We start from the raw sequence: 18332 nt of genomic DNA on the forward strand, positions 1-18332 counted from the left end.
ATTGCTGTGGCTAAATGCCTGTCAGAAAGCAATTTAGGGAAAGCAGAATTTATTATGGCTCAGAGTCCGAGGAGATAGACTCCGTCACTACGCAGAAGGTGTGGTGGTAGAAAGGAAGCTCCCACACTCCAGAAGCACAACATTAACCTCAAGGCCTGCCTCCATGGACCTTCCAAGAGGCCCCGCCTCCCAACCCTCCCCAACAGTGATGCCAGTTGAGAACCAGGTGTTTAAACACATGAGCCTATGGGGACAGTTCACATTCAAACCACAGCACTGGGAAAAGCTGAACAGTGGTATCAGTTTTGGGCCCATAGTCCCAAGGGTAGAGCAGTGTTCATGTCTGACCATATCTTCTGTGGTTCAGAACAGTGGAATCCTAAGTCCTGGAACCCACACCCTGGTTAATGAGCACCTTGAGCCGAGAAGTCAGAGAGCCCAGAAGGTGTCAGCTGACAGGGCTTGCCTGAGACGTTCTCATGAGGTCATCTCACTGGACCATCTTGGGCAGCAGGTAGCACTGGCTGCTTGTGTTTCAGGAGTAGGATGCTGTGGAGAGAGGTCCTTTGAAAACGAAACCAAATAAATCAGGGTTCTGAGGCAGAGACTGTTGGGGATTGCACAGCTGAACTCTGGTAACTTCTGCCAAGAACTGGCTCTTTCTGAGTCACATGAATTTCTCTATATAGTGGAAGAAAAAAAACCCAGTGATGATGGCGCCGCCTGGAGAGGAAGCAGGGCCACCAGACTTCTCCACTGTGACCTTTAGGATCTGGGTGCTTTCACTCCTGGTGTGAGAACACTAAGGCCTTCACACCAGCATGGCTGCTCCTTAGCCTAGGAAAGGGCCCTCTACCCTGGTTCTCATCAGCTCACCTTCGCATACTGTGTAACCAGAGTGCCAGGAGAGATGGCTCAGAGATTCAGAGGGCTGGCTGCCCTTGTCGAGGACTAGGATCTGGTTCCCAGCACCCACGTCAAGCAGCTCCCAGCCACCTGTAACTCCAGCTCCAGGAGATCTGAAGCCTTCTTCTGGACTCTCAACACACACACACACACACACACACACACACACACACACACACACGTCTCACACACACACACACACACGCACACACACACAAGGGGAAGGAGAGGGAGCACAGAAATTATTTTTGAAGATGTAATGATGAGGGGCTGGAGAGATGGTTCAGTGGTTAAGAGCTGCTCTTGCAGAGGACCTGGGTTTGGTTCCCAGCACCCACATGATGGCTCACATCTATCTGTAACTCCAGTTCTGGTGTGTGTGTGTGTGTGTGTGTGTGTGTGTGTGTGTGTGTGTGTGTGTGAAATGCCTTCTTCTGACCTCTGTGGGCACCAGGCATACAATGTGGTGCACATACATACATGTTGGCAAAACACTCATATACAAAAAATAAAATCGATAAATCTCTTTAAAAAAAAAAAAACAAATCAGACATCAACGAATTCATAGTGCTAAGGGCTCTGAAAAAAAAATCCCACCATAAAGGAATTTATTTAATGTTTCATTGCTTATTTCCCCAAACGAATCCCGTGTTTGTCCACACAGATTCCACAGTTCTAACTACTGTGTGGAATCACATTGGAGAGGTTTTCCCAGTGCTCACCTTTACTGCCTTGTCTTAGGTTGTGACATCCACTAAAGCTCTAACTCCCAGGACTGAAGGAGTTAATTTAAAGAGAAAGACCACCTATCTCCCGGGAGTTGAACCACTCAGTTCTAATTGAGGAGTTCTTCAGGGCCCTTTTGTGCATGAACCATGGGTTCCAGAGCTGTGGGAGACCCTCTCCATCCCACGATTGACACTTTGGTTTGGGAGTTGCCAAGAGTTCTGTCAGCAATTCTGTTATCCTTAACCGGTGTCCACATACCTGCGAGAGACAACAGGAAGACAGAGATAAGCATCTCTAGTCAGTGCTCCATCCTGACGAGGCTCTGTTTGTTTTTACTCCATAGGTTTATATATTTAGAGCTGACCGAAGATCAGGGACCTTAATAAAGATTTTTCAGGCATCAGGAAAAAAGGTGAGTTCTTGATGTGGTTCATATGGGAGTCGGTTCCTTTCGAGGATGTGTATAACCTGAGGGTGTAGCGGATGAGTTTGTACACATTTGTACTAAGTTACAGATTTGTTTTCAAAGGTGTTACAATCTAGGTGCTGCATCCAAATGATGTGAGCCGTCTGTCTGTCTGTCCCTCCCTTCACTATTGTCTTCCTCTAGCTGTCTCATGCACGTACAATCCAATCCAACCCAGAAAGATCAGCTACTGATCATTGTCCTTGTGTGATCTGCCTGATGCTACCTCCTCTTCCCATGTCCTTGACCCCTGACTGTCACTGCCAGGGGAAATGCTGTCACATAAAGAAAATTCAAATGGAACCCACCTTAGTTCATGTTCAGGGATGTTCAACCCACAACCTATCAGCCGTGTGTACCACAGGGTAGCCATGGATGCAGTCCAGCACAAAATTATAAAGTTCCTTAAACACTATGAGGGGTGTGTGTGTGTGTGTGTGTGTGTGTGTGTGTGTAATTATTTATTTCAGGTAATGACTTTGTATCTCAGTGTTCTTAGAAGGGTGAGAAACAAATAACCACAAAGCCATTTCTGAAGGCTGTCTTGGAAAAGGGTTATATGCCGCCCTACCACACTCATCTCACCCCACCCCCCTGTTTTCTGGAAGTTTCCACTGTAATCCATGAGATTCAGTCAGTAGAATGGTTGGGTGATTCATTCACATCCTTTTCTAGGGCTTCCCTCTCCTGCCTGTGTTTTTCTGGCTCAGATCATCAGGACAGTATGGCTGAGCTTTGTGGCTCAGTAGATATGGTAGAGGCTAGGAGGATAGGGGGATCATGGAAGCCATTGGAGGCCTTAGTGGGTTCTGGAACAAAGCTAAGGATGCATGGAATGTGGGAGGGGGGAGCAGCCAGGAGGCTTTGCCCACAGTTTCCCTGAGACCAGGGGAAAACAATGATTGTTCCTTCCTGGCCCGCTTCCCCTGGGTCCTGCTTCATTCCCACTCGGCCTTGTTCTTGCTACACAGCAGTCTGGGAACGTTCCATGTTGTTCCAACAGTGAACGGTGTTCACAATTCCAAAGATCCCACTTACACATAGTAGTTACATTTTTCTTATGGTTGCAATTTTAACAACCTTAATATGTACACTCAGTGTATAATGATCATAACCTTTACATGAAAAAAAAAAGGTACCCACAAACTTGGCTTTGCTTTTAGCTCTCGGAAGTGTGCTGGCATGTGTTATTTTAACATTTCCCAAACCCCAAAGCATTAGCATGAGAAAGTAACAATGAAAAATTTGCAAAACAAGTTTTCTAAGCAACTCTAAAGTTAGAAAAGAAATAGCTATGTACTAGTTGTGATATATAGAACAGAGAGAGCCCCCCAAACAAGTGATTATCTTATGATAAATGAATGGTTGTGTCCATTTTGGATGATATGCCTACAAGTCAAGGTGTGAGCATTGTTTCAGAGTGCTCGAAGAACTGGACCCTGCCCCCTGCTGTTTCCTGAGTGTGCTTCTGCTGTCAATCTGCCTGCAGCTTCTCTTCTCTGCCCAAAGCCTCTAGGTTTGGAGAGGGGCTTCCATGACCATTTGTGTCAAAAGGAGTGAGGTTTGGGGGATGATTTGAGACTCGGTGCTGCGAGGGGAAACCATGCAGCCCTTGAGAACCTTGTCTAAGCTGCCTGAGGAATCAGAGCATCGAGTTCTAGGACAGACACACGTCTGTTTGAATGGCCTCGTTGTGATAGGGTGAGTCAGGTTCTTCCATGCAGAGACTGCAGGGCCAAGGTGCTTTACCTGAGCTGCACAGCCCACCTTCCTAATTCTCCCCTTCCTTCCTCCCATTCTCCCATGCTCCCTCCCTCCCTCCCTTCCGTGTGTGTGTGTGTGTGTGTGTGTGTGTGTGTGTGTGTGTGTGTGTGTGTGTGGTCATGTGGATATACACATGTGTGTGCATGCTGGTGTACATGCATGTATATGTGTGCTTATGGAGGCCAGAGGCTGATGTCTGGTGTCTACCTCAGTCACTCTCTTGCTCTCTCTACCTTTTTTTTGAGAGAGGCCCTCAGTCGGGCTGGCTAGGCTGTGAACTTCCTCAGCACCAGGACTATAGATGCTCACACTCAGGTCCTCATACCTGCACAGTAGGTACTTCACTGCCTGAGGCGTCTTCTGGGACCCCATCATTTCTTTCGGGCTCTTCTCTGCAGAGCCATTGCCCTGCTCTGGAGTTACCCCTAAATCATCTACACCCCATGCCCTGTGGCCTTCACTGTCATCTCTCAGCATCTCCAGTTAGCACTCGCTCACCATCATCCATCCGACCTTGACATAGGCCTGTCCCTTCGTAGACATCTGCTTATTGCTAGAAGATATTCTCAGCTTCTCCATTCTCTTAGAGGGGGAGGACATGACCCCCTGGGCTTCTAAAGGGTATCTCTAGCTTTGCCCTTTTGTCCAGGGCTACACATACAACAGAAGGATCCAACTCAGAGAGCCACCCATTTACTTCTGCTTTTCTTTGGCTCCACCTTGGTTCAAATTGTCTAGTATCCTGGCTCCCTGTCAGGAAGAAAGAAAACCACAAACAATGACCAAATTAAAAAAAAAAAAAAAAGAAAAGAAAAGAAAAGAAAAAAGAAAAGTGGTCTGCTCTTTATTGAGTGACACCTTACAACAGTAGGCACAAGATCATTACTAAGTTTGTGGTTCAGACATAAATACAGACGTAGACACACTCTGATTGCCAGTTAAGGAGCTCTGGGTCCAAAGTGTGTCCTTGACATGTTGAAGTGTCATTGACTTACCTCAGTGGGTGAAATGTCTGCATATAAAAAACTTGGAGGATTTTAGATTGAACATCCATGAAGACACCAAGCTAAATAGCCTGCTTGGGTTAAGCCAATCACCCCCTGGGGCTCAGCCCAAGAGAACAGCTGTTGGCTCTGCCCTGCTATCCTTGCCTGGGTTTCTAAGCAACCTTCCCAAGTCCTCCAGGGCTAGTGTTAACTGCAGGAAGTAGGTTGGAGCTCTCTCCACCTCTCTCAAACTCCCCAAGGTCAGCTGCCAACAGGTCTCACAAGTAAGAGAAAATTCCAGACCCTTCCATTTGAAAGCATTTACTTAAAACAATATTGCATGTTCTCTTCTCTTTTTGTTAGAAGTTTCATACCTACAACCCTTTAGGGCAGGCACAGCTTGCATGCTTAGGGCATGCACAGTAGTTGCTTATTTACTTATTTATCACAGAACTGAATATTAACCTAGGGTCTCTGACTTGCTGGGCAAAGCTCTCTATACTTAGCTATATCCTTAGCTCTTTTGTAACTTTTACTTAAAGATTTTTTTTAAACGACATGTACATGTGTGTGGGCATGTGCACGTGAGTGCAGTACGCATGTGAGCCAGTGATGTGACATGCCCCTGGAGCTGGAGCTGGAGGCGCTTGTGAGCTGCTCAGTGTGTGTGCAGGGAGCAGAACTCAGGATCTCTGCAAGAATAGCGTAGGCTCTTAACCACTGAGCCATCTCTCCAGTAAAAAAAAATCTACTTTTACTTCAGAGGAAGGATCTCACTAAGTTTGCCAGGCTGGCCTTGAACTTGGGGTACTCTTACATCAGCCCTCTGAGTAGCTGGGGTTACAGGTCCCCAATCCCATAGCAATTGGTCTTTTAAAAAAATGAACATGTTGTCAGCATTTGGAATAGGTACTGAAGGTCAAAATGTAGATGGTCTTTTGGAAATGGAAAAGCTGATGTGCTGGGAGCCGGCTCTCCTGGTGATGTGAGCCACAGCAGGGTGGGGCTGCTCCTTCAGCTAGGCCCGTGGGCTCCACCACTCACTCTCATGACTTAGACACACAACTCAGACACCACCTGTAAGCACACTTGAGCTGCCTGTTTCATCCGGGCAAAAGGCCGGGTCTTTGGTCTTTGTGTTTAAGATGGTGGATGTAAAATAACAGATACTGGGCCAAGGGAGAGGGCTTAGTTACAGAGTCTCCTTGTACAGGTATGAGGACCTGAGTATGATCCTTGGATCTTCAGACTGCACATGAAAAAGCCCAGGGTGGTGGCATGCTCTTGTAACCTCAGAACTTCGGAGGTGGAGATGTGCATATGTACCAGCACATGTGTACTTGCACACATATGTGCCTGCACTCATATGAACAGGCACATACATGAACATGCACACACCATACACACACACACACACACACACACACACACACACACACACACAGAGAGAGAGAGAGAGAGAGAGAGAGAGAGAGAGAGAGAGAGAGAATAATAAAGCAGCAGGTACTGATTTCACTCTGATTCAAGGAGATCCAGTATAAACTGGCCCTATTTCCCCATCTGTCAAACCTGATAGAACGTGAGTTATGTGTTCTTCTGTCCTGCCAGCTCATGCCCCATCCCTTACTCTGTGCAAGGCTGGGGAGGATATGTGCCCCATGTCATATTCTCCTACCTGCTTGTGTTGTGAGACTTCGTATCCCTCCTTGCTATGCCTTGTCAAATGTCTGGCATATGGAGCACATATATAAGCATAGTGTCTCGTTCCCAGGGAACTGTCCCTTTACCTGCCCTGATCGGGCTCTAGGAAAGGGGTCTGTAAGATGACTAGCTTTGGTGTCTTATTGACTGGAAAGTCCACAGGAGTTGGGTATGTCACTCTTTGCTTAAGCTGACACAGCTTCTGAGGCGCTGGGGACATGTGCTGATGAAGACGGGCCTTAGGGGTTAAAGACAGCCTCTGAACACGTTGTTGTGATTGGACTTGGTTGCAGATGGGCTCTTACTTCGGCTCCTCCTTATGCGCAGTTGACCTGAACATGGATGGCCTCTCTGACCTGCTCGTGGGGGCCCCCATGTTTTCTGAAATCAGAGATGAAGGGCAGGTTACTGTCTACCTCAACAAAGGAAATGTGAGTACAGTATGGGTCAATGAGGAGATGGGTATTAGGGAGGGACAACTGTCCAGTCATAGTGACTAGCCCACTCGATCCCGCTGGAAGTAGATTGCACATTGGGCCATGTTACCCAGAGGAGATGAAGACCTGGGTCCTGAATGAAAAGGCTTAATGATCCATTAATGGACAGTTGTATACAGTGCAGGACCCAGGGAGAAGCTTAATGGCTGTTGGGTGCTGTGTGTGGCTTTTCCTGCTTTCTCAAAGTGATGTCAGTGGTAGTAATGGTCTCCATTTTTCAGATGAAATAAACCAAGGCTCAGAAGATTAACTCACTTGTCTGAAATCTCACAGCTAAAAAGTAGAGAGGCTGGGATTTGACCTCAGCAAGTTGGCTTTATCTCTAGACTCTGCCACCTCTCTGAGAATTTATGTGCATCTTTCTGGAGAGACAGGGATAGGATGTTGGCGAGGAATCTTGAGGAAGGAGTAGGAATTGAGTGGAAAGGTGGATTGGACTGGGCAGAGCTCCCAACAGAAAGATGCATGTGGGCTGAGTGGTGAAGTAGCAGGACCTTTACCGAGTTCAGCACGGAGTCGGTGCTGGGAGAGACGGGGGCAAAGGAGCCTCCCCTGCCTAGTTCGGCGTGGAGTCCATGCTGGGTACCAGATGATAAACTGGCCAAGGGCTATAAGCACAGGGTCCCTTATTCTGCAGAATCATAAAGGGAGAGACAGGTGCAAAGGTGCCTCTTCCTCCTCTGCAGCTGGTGGAGGTGGGTGGATTGGACCTTGGGAAGAGGGCAGGGCAGTACCCAGTAGAGGCAGGGGACCCATGAGAAAGAAGACCCCAAGTGTTCACACACTGGCCGCACCCCATCTGACGCACCTCACTGCTGTATGGCTACACTATGTACCAGGGTAGTCCCGTTTCTGTGGCACCACAGCCCACCTGGGTAGTGATCGTATGGCACTGTGGAGGAGTGGAGATAATAGAGTAGGTAGCCTGAGCTTGAATCTAAACCCTGCCAAATCTTATGTGAAAGATGAACAAGTAGCTTGAAATTGATCATTTCTTCCTCTACAAAGCAGGAGGTGTCATGTGGTCTAAACAAGATGACCATACAGTCCAGGGGTGGATATACACAGAGGGACTTGGGGTTTCCCTGTCACACTAGCAGGAAGAATTACAGAACTGGCCATCTGTGACCAAGAGTGCTTGGATTTAACCAGCCACAGACTGAACACATGGGGATAAAAAACATTGTTCCTACTGAACATTTTTAGACTGTTTCCTTTCCATTGTTCCCTGAATGACATAATGTAAAACATATTTGCATATCATTTGCATTGTATTAGACATTGTAAGTAATCTAGACATGGTTAAAGGTTAGGGAGGGCAGCTATAGGTTCTATGCAAATACTGCACTGTTTTATATAAGGAATTTAGACATCTGAAGTTTTAGTATGCTAGGGGTCCAGGCACCAATACTCCCAGACACCAAGGGTCAACCTTCTGTGTTTTGGGGTAGAGTCTCACCAATTAAATAAATCAAATCATCAGATCTTTATGTATTTTTTCAAGCTTCAAATTTAGTCACAATGAAAGACAGACCCTGACGGACTGTGGGTGTATGTAGGTCCAAAATGCTCTACACCAGGGAAGATTTAAAGATTCTTAAGCCTGCAGATGTTAGGTGTGTTTGTATGCCAGTGATTCATGGGGACCATGGGCACTCTGGGATGGCTTCTGCTGCCATATGCACCATTGCCCAGAAATCTCAAAGCTGAGCCACATGTGATGCACCTCTGACCACAGGTGCCACTGGGCAGAGATCAGGACCCTCTGACAAGATCGCTGATGCGTACTCTGTGTAAAACAACCAAAAGGCACAAGAGAAGGAAAAATGAGAAGTGTGCACTCCTTTCGTTACCAGACTCTAAGGTTCCTGCCCCTCACCTCTCTACAAAAACCAAAGAGTCAGAAATTTGAGGAAGGAAATAGATTTATTCAGGCCAGCCCTGAGGAAGGCAGGAGACTTCTTAATCTCAAATTGACATCCTGGGTGGGAGGCTCAAGAGTGCAAAGGTTACAGCAGGCTGTGCTGGGGAGGGCCTTCCTCCCTGAGCCTATCTCCTCTCTTCCTGAACTGGACCTAGGACCTTGGTCCTGGACCATCCTAAGCATTTTCTTTTTAGACAAACACAGTCAGGTCATCTGTGCTGAGGAGAGGAGGCCCCCAGAGACCCCCTCCTTACAATTTAGAAAACCCTGGGAAAAGGCCGGGTAGTTTAAAGTCAGATGAGAAGTCAGGGAGGGGGCAAAGGTGACCATTTCTTACTCTGTTGCACCTTAAAACAGTGTTGGACTAGGTGTGGCGGCGCACGCCTTTAGTCCTAGCATTCAAACGGCAGAGGCAGGAGAATCTCTGTGAGTCTGAGGACAGCCTGATCTATATAGAGAATAACCAGAGCTACATAGTGAGACTTTGCCTCAAAGAAAACAAGAACACACTTTTGGGGAAGAGTTAGGCTACAAGGAGAGCAGAGAGGAAGGACATGGGGGACAGGGAGAGGAAGGCTCGCCTGTTTGAATTCGGCTAGATGACCTTCAGTCCTTGGTCTACCTGCTGTTGTCTTTCTCCTAAGACATGTCTCGGGCTATTTGTAGACTCTCTCACTGCATGGGTGAAGGCTTTGCTGTGAGGAAAGACATTTGGGGTCTGTGGCCAGCTGTTTCCTGTCCACGGTTGTGCCCTAAGAGGGTGGTGTTCTGAGTTCCGAGTTTTCACTGTGCTTTTCGGCCCCCTCCTTCTTTCCCTCCACCTCCATCCTGTTTCCCAGGGAGCCCTTGAGGAACAGTTGTCCCTGACTGGAGATGGTGCCTACAATGCACACTTTGGAGAGAGCATTGCCAGCCTGGGTGATCTTGATGATGACGGGTTCCCAGGTGAGTAGAGCCTCTCGGGGGGCCGGGGGCCCTCCAGGTGCAGCAGCTTGTCAGGCTCTAACGTTGTCCCTTGTTTGTGACTGGATTTCCCATTCTACCCCTGAAGGCACACCAACTCCCATGGGGGGAAAGGGTAACTCTTAGAGATGGACTGGGCACCAGAATGTCACTTCTGCACAGTCCATTCCCATCAGCTCCGTACTCTGTGCTATTCCACTGGGGGCTTCTTCCCATCACAAAATGCTTGCTTCTGCATCTGGTGTGCTCTGTCATATTGTTGGGGAAGTGACTAAGGAGAGAGTTAGATATTTTCTTCCCTGATAATGTCAGCCTGGTTGAGTATGTGTGTGTCAGAAGAATGGGTGGAATATGTACCTAATGCCTATTTCTTCTTGGACAATGGTACCCTCCACGGCCTCTTCCCTCTCTGGTCTTTTTAATACCTCTTTCCCTTATTGCATGTAGAGTATACAAACATTAGGAGCCGCTTCTGCAGGGTTGGAATGTGGCTCTTGCTTAGGCCAGATATCCTTCAATACTTCACACCATTGGCCACAGATGGCTTCATTCAATGAGAGGACTGTCATCTTGAGGTCATGGGAATACGTACCCCTGACCCTTGACCTCACATTAGCAGACAGACACATGACTTATTAGAAGACAAGAGAGAAAGGGAAGGAAGACTGAGGCTTTGTTCCAAGAGCTGTCATCTGTTGAAATAATGTTGGTGTGTGTGTGAAATGAATGTCACTTTATCTGCTTCCTTCACCTAAAATAAAGTTGACATTTCATCTGCACACTAGCGCACTCTGGCAGGCAGGTTAAGATGGGTTGTCTTCATTTGTGTTGCTTTTATGGATTACTTCAGTGTCCTTGTCTCTGAGGATGAGGAGAGACACTTTCCTGGAGTAAATTCTTCTCAGCTTTTCAATGTTAGGAGACCACTTGCCTGATTAAATGTTCAAGTAATGAACAGTGGAGAAGTCCTGAAACCAGGGAATTCAGACATGGTGACTGGAGTTAAGGAAGCCACACTGATCTCACCCCATGTGGCCTTTCTAATTAGCTGTCTCCCCTCAGATGTCGCTGTCGGTGCACCTAAGGAGGATGACTTTGCTGGAGCAGTCTACATCTATCACGGTGATGCCGATGGGATTGTCCCCCAGTACTCAATGGTAAGTGGTGGGAGGAGCCTACTCACATTCGAGGATACATCCTGCATACACACACACACACACACACACACACACACACACACACACACACACACAAAATCTGAATTCTTTTTTCAGATATTTTGTTATTTTTTAATTGCTTGTATGTATGTGGAGGAGGGTGTTGTGCACATGTGTGCAATGCCTTCAGAGGTCAGAAGAGGGTGTTGGATTCTCTGGAGCTGGAGTTACAGGAGGTTGTAAGCAGATGCGGTGCTGGGAACTGAATTTCTGCAACTCCTAACTTCCATCTGTCTCTCCATCTCCAACATCAAGTTCTCTTCTAGAGTTAGAACTATTTAAAAAACATTGACTTTTACATTTATTTATTTTAGCGTGTGTGCGTGTGTGATTGTGATGTGTAGGCATACTCTCATGCACGTGGAGGTCAGAGGACAGCTTGTAGGAGACGGTTTTCTTCTTCCACCATGTGAGTTCCAGGGATTGAATTCAGGGGAGTCAGGTTTTGTGACAAGCACCCTGCCTGCTGAACATTGCTGATCCCCCAGCCACTTATTTAAAAAGAGATGCAACCTCCTTTTTCATTGACATCCCTGTCAAACCACCTGCGTATGAAGCCAGTGGAATTATTATTATTTTTAACTTCTCTAACTGTTTTTGGACAGTGTTGTGAGTAGCCTAGACCAGTCTCAAACTTACTAGGTAGTTCAGGATGTCCTTGAACTTCTGACCCTCCTGCTTTCACTTCCAAAGTGCTGGGGTCACCAGTGTAGGCCACAATATTCCACTTTGTATGCTGTTAGGGATCAAACCCAGGGCTTTGTTTATGCTAGGCAAGCATTCTACCAACTGAGCCACACCCTCAGGCCTCTGGGGAGTATGTTTTACTAGGGACACAGGGCTCCACAGAGGAGCCTGACAGTCGTCATGGACTATTGTCAGACTTGGCTTCGAGAGCTAATCAAAGCTCAGGTTTCACATCCCGGACTTGGGAACGTGGAAGTGGCAAGTTTTTGCCTCGTCAGCACAGTGCTCACTCAATCTTGCTGATGGTATCAAGCCCAACCCATGGGAAAAAAGGAAGTCAGGCGCTTGGTAGAAGCTCAGTCAGGATCTTAGTGGACGTGTGTAGAATGGTCTGTGTCTTTCTCCCAGAGGGTCAGTGACAGACAAGAACACACACCAAGAACTCTGCAGTCAGTTGGTGGAGTGCTTGCCTAGCATGCAGTACACGAGGTCCTGGGTTCCATGGATCATGATGTCCCATGTCTGTAATCCCAGAACTCAGGAGGTTAGGGTCATCCTCGGCTACAGAGGTAGTCTGAGGTCAGCCTGGGCTACAGACCCCCGTCACTAGTAAACCAAAACCAAACCGAAACAAAACAAAACAAAAAACCTTTTTAGTCAGTAAATGTTTGCAATTGCACACTTGTGCATTCAGCACTTCCATTCACACCTGAACATACAAGTGTGTATTTGTATGGCTGAGCTCTCTCTCTAGTCCAGGGTTTGTATTTAAGAGGCATGTGTAAATTGGGGTACGATTTCTTTTACTCTTATCACTTATTTGTGTGTGTGTGTGTGTATGTGTGTGTGTACATGTGTGAATGTATGTGTGTGCACATGTGTGGTACAGAGGCCAGAGGAGGATGCCAGGGGTCCTTGCTCTGTTACTCTTGGCTTCATTCCCTTGAGACAGCGACTCTCACTGAAACTGGAGCTGGGCTGGTGCCCGGTAGTCCAGCGATCTTTCTGTCTCCATCCCCACACAGGCTCATGTGGCATTTACCCACTGAGCCATCTCCTCAGCCCCGGAGGAGATACAACTTATATCCATCCCTGCACGAAATGTGTGTTAGAAGTTGGGGCTTGCTAACTATGGGGCCATGGGCGCTCTCTCTCTCTCTCTCTCTCTCTCTCTCTCTCTCTCTCTCTCTCTCTCTCTCTCTCTCTCCCCTCTCTCCTCTCTCTCTCTCCCCACCCTTGCTTAGTCTGTTCTTGACCCTGGCTGAGGGAAAGATACTTAGGAGAGGCGCGGGGGAGGAGGAGGAGCCTGTTACTTCTTTTTTTTTTTTTTTTGTTTTTGTTTGTTTGTTTGTTTGTTTGTTTTTCGAGACAGGGTTTCTCTGTGTAGCTTTGGAGCCTCTCCTGGAACTCACTTGGTAGCCCAGGCTGGCCTCAAACTCACAGAGATCCTCCTGCCTCTGCCTCCGGAGTGCTGGGATTAAAGGCGTGCGCCACCACCGCCCAGCAGCCTGTTACTTCTTCACCGCTGTCCGCACGACAGCTGTGTGAGATGGATCCACTTAGGAGCCGCTGGCTTTCCGATGGCTTCGGTACCACACAGGGTATCGGACTTGCCCTGAGCAGGCCCCTTTCTCAACTGTATTTTGGAAAAGGCCCACCCAAGGAACTTCCTGGAAAACTCATGGAAATGGAGACTTGTGTTGCCTTGAAGTCACCCACTTTCAGGGGGGCTGTCCACAGACTTTTCTCTCCTCCTCAGACATGAGCAGTCATGGCAACAGCAAACGTTAGGTGATTCAGCCAACTTCATTAGAAGCTTGAAACACAGAGGGGGGCCTGCATGGTTCGGGTCAGGGACGCTGCTGTGTCATCTAAGGAGCCCATCCTCAGGCAGCGGGTGAGGGTCATCCTCCACACATCCTCCTGGAAGCTGGGGCTGGAACTCGGAAGCTAACCACATAGAGAGGCCACCTGCGGGAGCCCCGCCTCCCCTCCCCGCCCCCAGCCTCCCCTTAGGCTCTGCAGTGTTTTGTTTGGTTGCCGGGTGGGAGCCTTGCAGAAAGCTGTGGTTAGTGTGGAGCATCTCGTCGGAAGCTGCCACTGGCAGCTGGAAGCCCTGCCTCTGTCAGCATGCACTCTGGCTTACTTAGCCTTCACAAAGAGAAGTGGTTTGGGGCTCTCTACATACAAGGGTGGAGAGAGAAAGAGAAAGAGAGAAACTGCTATGATTACATTGTTCCAGGCTTGCTAATATGTATATGATAAGGCCAGTGATTTAAAAGGGAAAAAAAAATCCATTAATGCCGGGTTCTTCTGGGCCTGGATCCTGGACAGAGCCGGCATTGTGCGCAAGAACTGGAAGAAGAAATCAGAAACGAATCTAGGCAACGGGATCGCTTTTCTTTGGCCTCAACTCATGTTATTTTTGCTGGAGAAATTGTGAGATCAGAGCTTGGACTCCTCCCACGGTACTCTCTAGCTCATGCCGCTGCCTCCTTTCACCATGAAAAGTGTTGATTTTAAGATCCTTAGATGCCTTTCTCAGCCGAGAGCCCCCGGGCACGTCGTGGCGGCCCCTGTGATCTTTCCCTTGCCCTAACAGACGCTGCGTATAAACCTGGTCAAGCGGAGGTTTCCCACAGTTCCTGGTTCCCATTTAGGGTTATTAGCACCGTGCAGACTTATCTTCCTGGCTTTATAGCATAATGGCCTGCAGATGTCAGTGGATAACTTAAGTCTGTATCGCCACCCCCCAAATGGACCACCCCTCACTCTCCCCCTGTCCCAGCCACAGCATACCCAAGAAACGAAAACCCACAGCAAGCTGCTTCTAATGTTCTTGGCTTCCAGAGCTGAGATGTGCCGCTTCAAAGTGTGCCTTTTACTCAGATACACACACAAGTTTGTTTAGACGGAGCCATGTGGGATGTGTGGCTGAGCTTGTTAACAAGCAATGTTTCTGCAGCATTGCCTACAGGGCTCAGCCGCCCTTGGATGCTCACGTTTCCTGTCGGATGCCTTAGCAGAAGATGGCAAGCAGCCCTCTCAGATGGCCTCTGGGGCAGTTCCTCGTAGTTATCAGCTGCTGAGGGCGGGGGGACATCCTATCTCCATCAGCAGAGCCCGTGGACACTCCCCCAAGATACGACTCAGTAAAGACAAGCATGGAGAAAGGCAGAGTGAGCCCCTGATGACCGTGAACTTGGTTCTGTTGTGGGCTTCATGACATGATGTGGAAGTGAAGTGTGTCTCTGGTTATCCACGAAGAGACTGTATGCTATGGTTATCAGATATCAACTCGATACAAACCTAGAGTCAGTCACCTGGGAACAGTGAAACTCAATTGAAGAATTGTCTCCATTACAGAGACCTGCAGGCACGTCGGTGTGACATTTTCTATGTTGCTAGTTAATGTAGGAGGGCCCAGCCCACTGTGGGTGGCGCCATCCCTAGCAGGTGGGCCTGGCTCTATGAAAAAGATAGCTAAGCAGGTTAATGAGCAGAGAGTCTCCATAGTTTCTGCTTCAAGCTCCTGCCTTGAGTTCCTGCCTTGATTTCCCTCGATGATGGACTGTAACCTGTAAGTGGGAATGAACTCTTTCCACCCCAGGTTGCTTTTGGTCAGTATTTTTATCACAGCAACAGAAAGGTAACTAGACACTGTGGATGGAAGAAATAAGGAACTGAAGGAACTGATCAGATCTCAGGAAATGAGACTTTCTGGCTCAAGACGTTTGGTGTCTTTAAAAGGAACAGCGCCACACAAGTGTGAACAGACAGCTTTGGTGGGATGAGGGCTGGCTGTGTGGCAAGTATTTGCTTGTTAAAAGTATCTTAGTATTTTCGTTTTTAATTCTGCGCATTTGTGGGGGAGGGGGCATGAGCAATGACGGCAGTGCCAGAGGAGGCCAGAAGAGGGCGCTGGATCACCCGGAACTGGAATTACAGGCAGTTGCCTCTAAATGTGGGTGCTGGACACTAAACTGGGAGCATCTACAAGAGCAGGGTGCGCTAACCATTGGCCCATTTCTCCAGCCCTCTGTTCTTTTTTAAAAAAAATGAGTATATGTATGTGGACATGTGTGTATAAAGCTAGAGGTCAACTTCAGGTGTCATTCTCAGTAACATTATCCACAACCTTTGACCCAGGATCTCTCACAGGCCTGGAGTTCACCACTTAAGGCAGATTAACTCTAGCCAGTGAGCTTCAGGGACCCTCCTGTCTCTGGCTCCCTGCACTGGGATTACAGGCACATTCCACCATATCTGGCTTTTTATGGAGATGCTGGAGACAGATCTCAGGTTCCGCCGTGCTTGTAAGTCAAGTATCTCACCAGGTGCCCCAGACCCAATGGCTGTTCTTGAACTAGGCTGTCTGTTGTGTAGCTAGAGTTTTTCTGGTCCTGCCTGGCCCAAGGTCAAGACAAACCTCTCTCACCCACCAGTCCCACAGCCGCTCAGACCCAACCGAGTAAACACACAGAGACTTATATTGCTTACAAACTGTATGGCCGTGGCAGGCTTCTTGTTATCCAGTTCTTCTATCTTAAATTAACCCATATCTATTAGTCTATAAATTGCCGTGTGGCTCATGGCTTACTGGTACCTTACGTCTCGCTTTTCATGGCGGCGGCTGGCAGCGTCTTTCTGACTCAGCCTTCCTGTTCCCAGAATTCTCTTCTCTTCTTGTCCTGCCTATACTTCCTGCCTGGCTACTGGCCAATCAGCATTTTATTTATACAGAGTGATATCCACAGCACTGTTGTGATGAAGTTAATGGTGTATAAAAATGTGATATGGTAGTAGAGTTCTGAGTGTGACACATGGGTTGAGGAATGCCTCTTGGGAGAAATGGCTGATTTGCTCCCTGTACTTTACAGGAGGCTCAGCACCATGCAGTTGTAGATGTACTAGGTCAAATGGCTGAGTGGTTTCTATGAAGCTTAGGAGCGTGTGACCCTCCCAGTGGGCTGGCTGGAGGGGAAGTTTCCACATGGCTATCTTTCCAGCTGGGTATGCTAGTGACCTGTCCATCTTAGGGGAGGCAGGTGAAATGGTACCTAAAGAGATAGGAGGGAAGGATGCTCCCAGCATTTCAACCAGTTGCGCCTGGAGAGGAGTCAGGGGCGAGGGAGAGGGCAGGGGCGAGGGAGAGAGCTTGGTCAGTGGAGTGTCTGTCCACAGGCCTGGGGACCTGAGGTTGCCCCCCAGGACCCATGTTAAAAACAAAAACCCAGGTGTGATGGCACACAATTAGAATCCCAGCACTGGGGAAATGGGGCAGGCTCTCTGGGCTTGTTGGCCAGCCAGCCTAAACTACTTGGTAAGTTTCATATCATTGAGAGACCCTGCCTTAAAAAAACAAAACAAAAATCATAGACAGCATGTGAGGATTGACACAAGGTTGGCCCCTAACACACACACACACACACACACACACACACACACACACACACACACACACACACACACAGGAAAAATAATCCAGCCTTTATTTGTCTTAAATTTCAACATGTCAGAACCATACAATGAGCCAGTGAGATGTCTCAGTGGGTAAAGGCATTTGCTGCCAAGCCCGAGGACCTAAGGTTAATCCCAGGGACCTCCATGGTGGAAGGAGAAAACCAGTTCTTTCAGGCCCTCTTTTACCTTAACATGTACACTGTGGCCTAAGAAATCCCTGCACACAAATAAATAAGCGTAAAAATTTTTTTAAAAACATGCTTTAGTAGACATTTTATTGTCACCAAACTCAGGCAAATTTTTAATGATGACATCTGGCCAAGGCAAGCAGTAATAAGGAAGTGTGTGATCTTCAAGTGCCTTCTCTAGACCCTCTGGCCATATTCTACCAACATTTTCTTCTCTTTCAACAACTTCAGACCCAGTGCCCTGAGGAAGCTGGGTTCAAACAGCCCCAGGTCCTAACTGCCCTCTGTGACTCCATTTTTCTATTGTCTGTTTCAGAAACTGTCTGGGAGGAAGATAAACCCGATCCTGCGGATGTTTGGGCAGTCCATATCAGGGGACATTGATATGGATGGAAATGGCTATCCTGGTAAGCTGTTTTTCTCAAAGCATGCCAGCTAAATGGAGATAGGTGTGTGAGATAAGATAGCTTTTTTTGGTTTGGTTAACAATTGTTATTCACACAGCAGAATGGGAACTATTGCCTGGTGGCTGACTTCTAAAGGATTCAGCTGAGATTAAAAAAAAAAAAACAAAAAACAAAAAACTCCTTTATACAAAGTCTTGCTAAGAAAACGCAAATTCTTGGCAAAAAAAAAAAAAAATCTGTTTTCAAATCACTAAAAAAACTATCCACTCAATACAAATTATAGTAAATTGTATATACCATTAAAATAATATTTGCTTAAATAATGATATATATATATATATATATATAGTATATGCTGGTAACTACAGAAAAATATACAGAAGATGAAATTAATTTTAATGAAGTGTAGTCCAATATAGTCAACATTTTATCAT

General features: G+C 47.4%; 1 protein-coding gene across 1 annotated transcript in view; it reads left to right on the top strand.

The window, feature by feature from the left end:
• The window catches only part of Itga9 (integrin subunit alpha 9), a 311746-nt gene that overhangs the window by 59736 nt on the left and 233678 nt on the right, over positions 1 to 18332 (top strand). The window contains exons 8-12 of the mRNA XM_059268864.1: positions 1979 to 2047; positions 6846 to 6983; positions 9813 to 9918; positions 10999 to 11093; positions 17808 to 17898. Of these exons, the coding sequence (XP_059124847.1) occupies positions 1979 to 2047; positions 6846 to 6983; positions 9813 to 9918; positions 10999 to 11093; positions 17808 to 17898 (499 nt within the window). The remainder of the gene's footprint in view (positions 1 to 1978; positions 2048 to 6845; positions 6984 to 9812; positions 9919 to 10998; positions 11094 to 17807; positions 17899 to 18332) is intronic.

This window comes from Peromyscus eremicus, chromosome 7 (genome assembly GCF_949786415.1).
Source record: "Peromyscus eremicus chromosome 7, PerEre_H2_v1, whole genome shotgun sequence".
NCBI classification, from domain to species: domain Eukaryota; kingdom Metazoa; phylum Chordata; class Mammalia; order Rodentia; family Cricetidae; genus Peromyscus; species Peromyscus eremicus.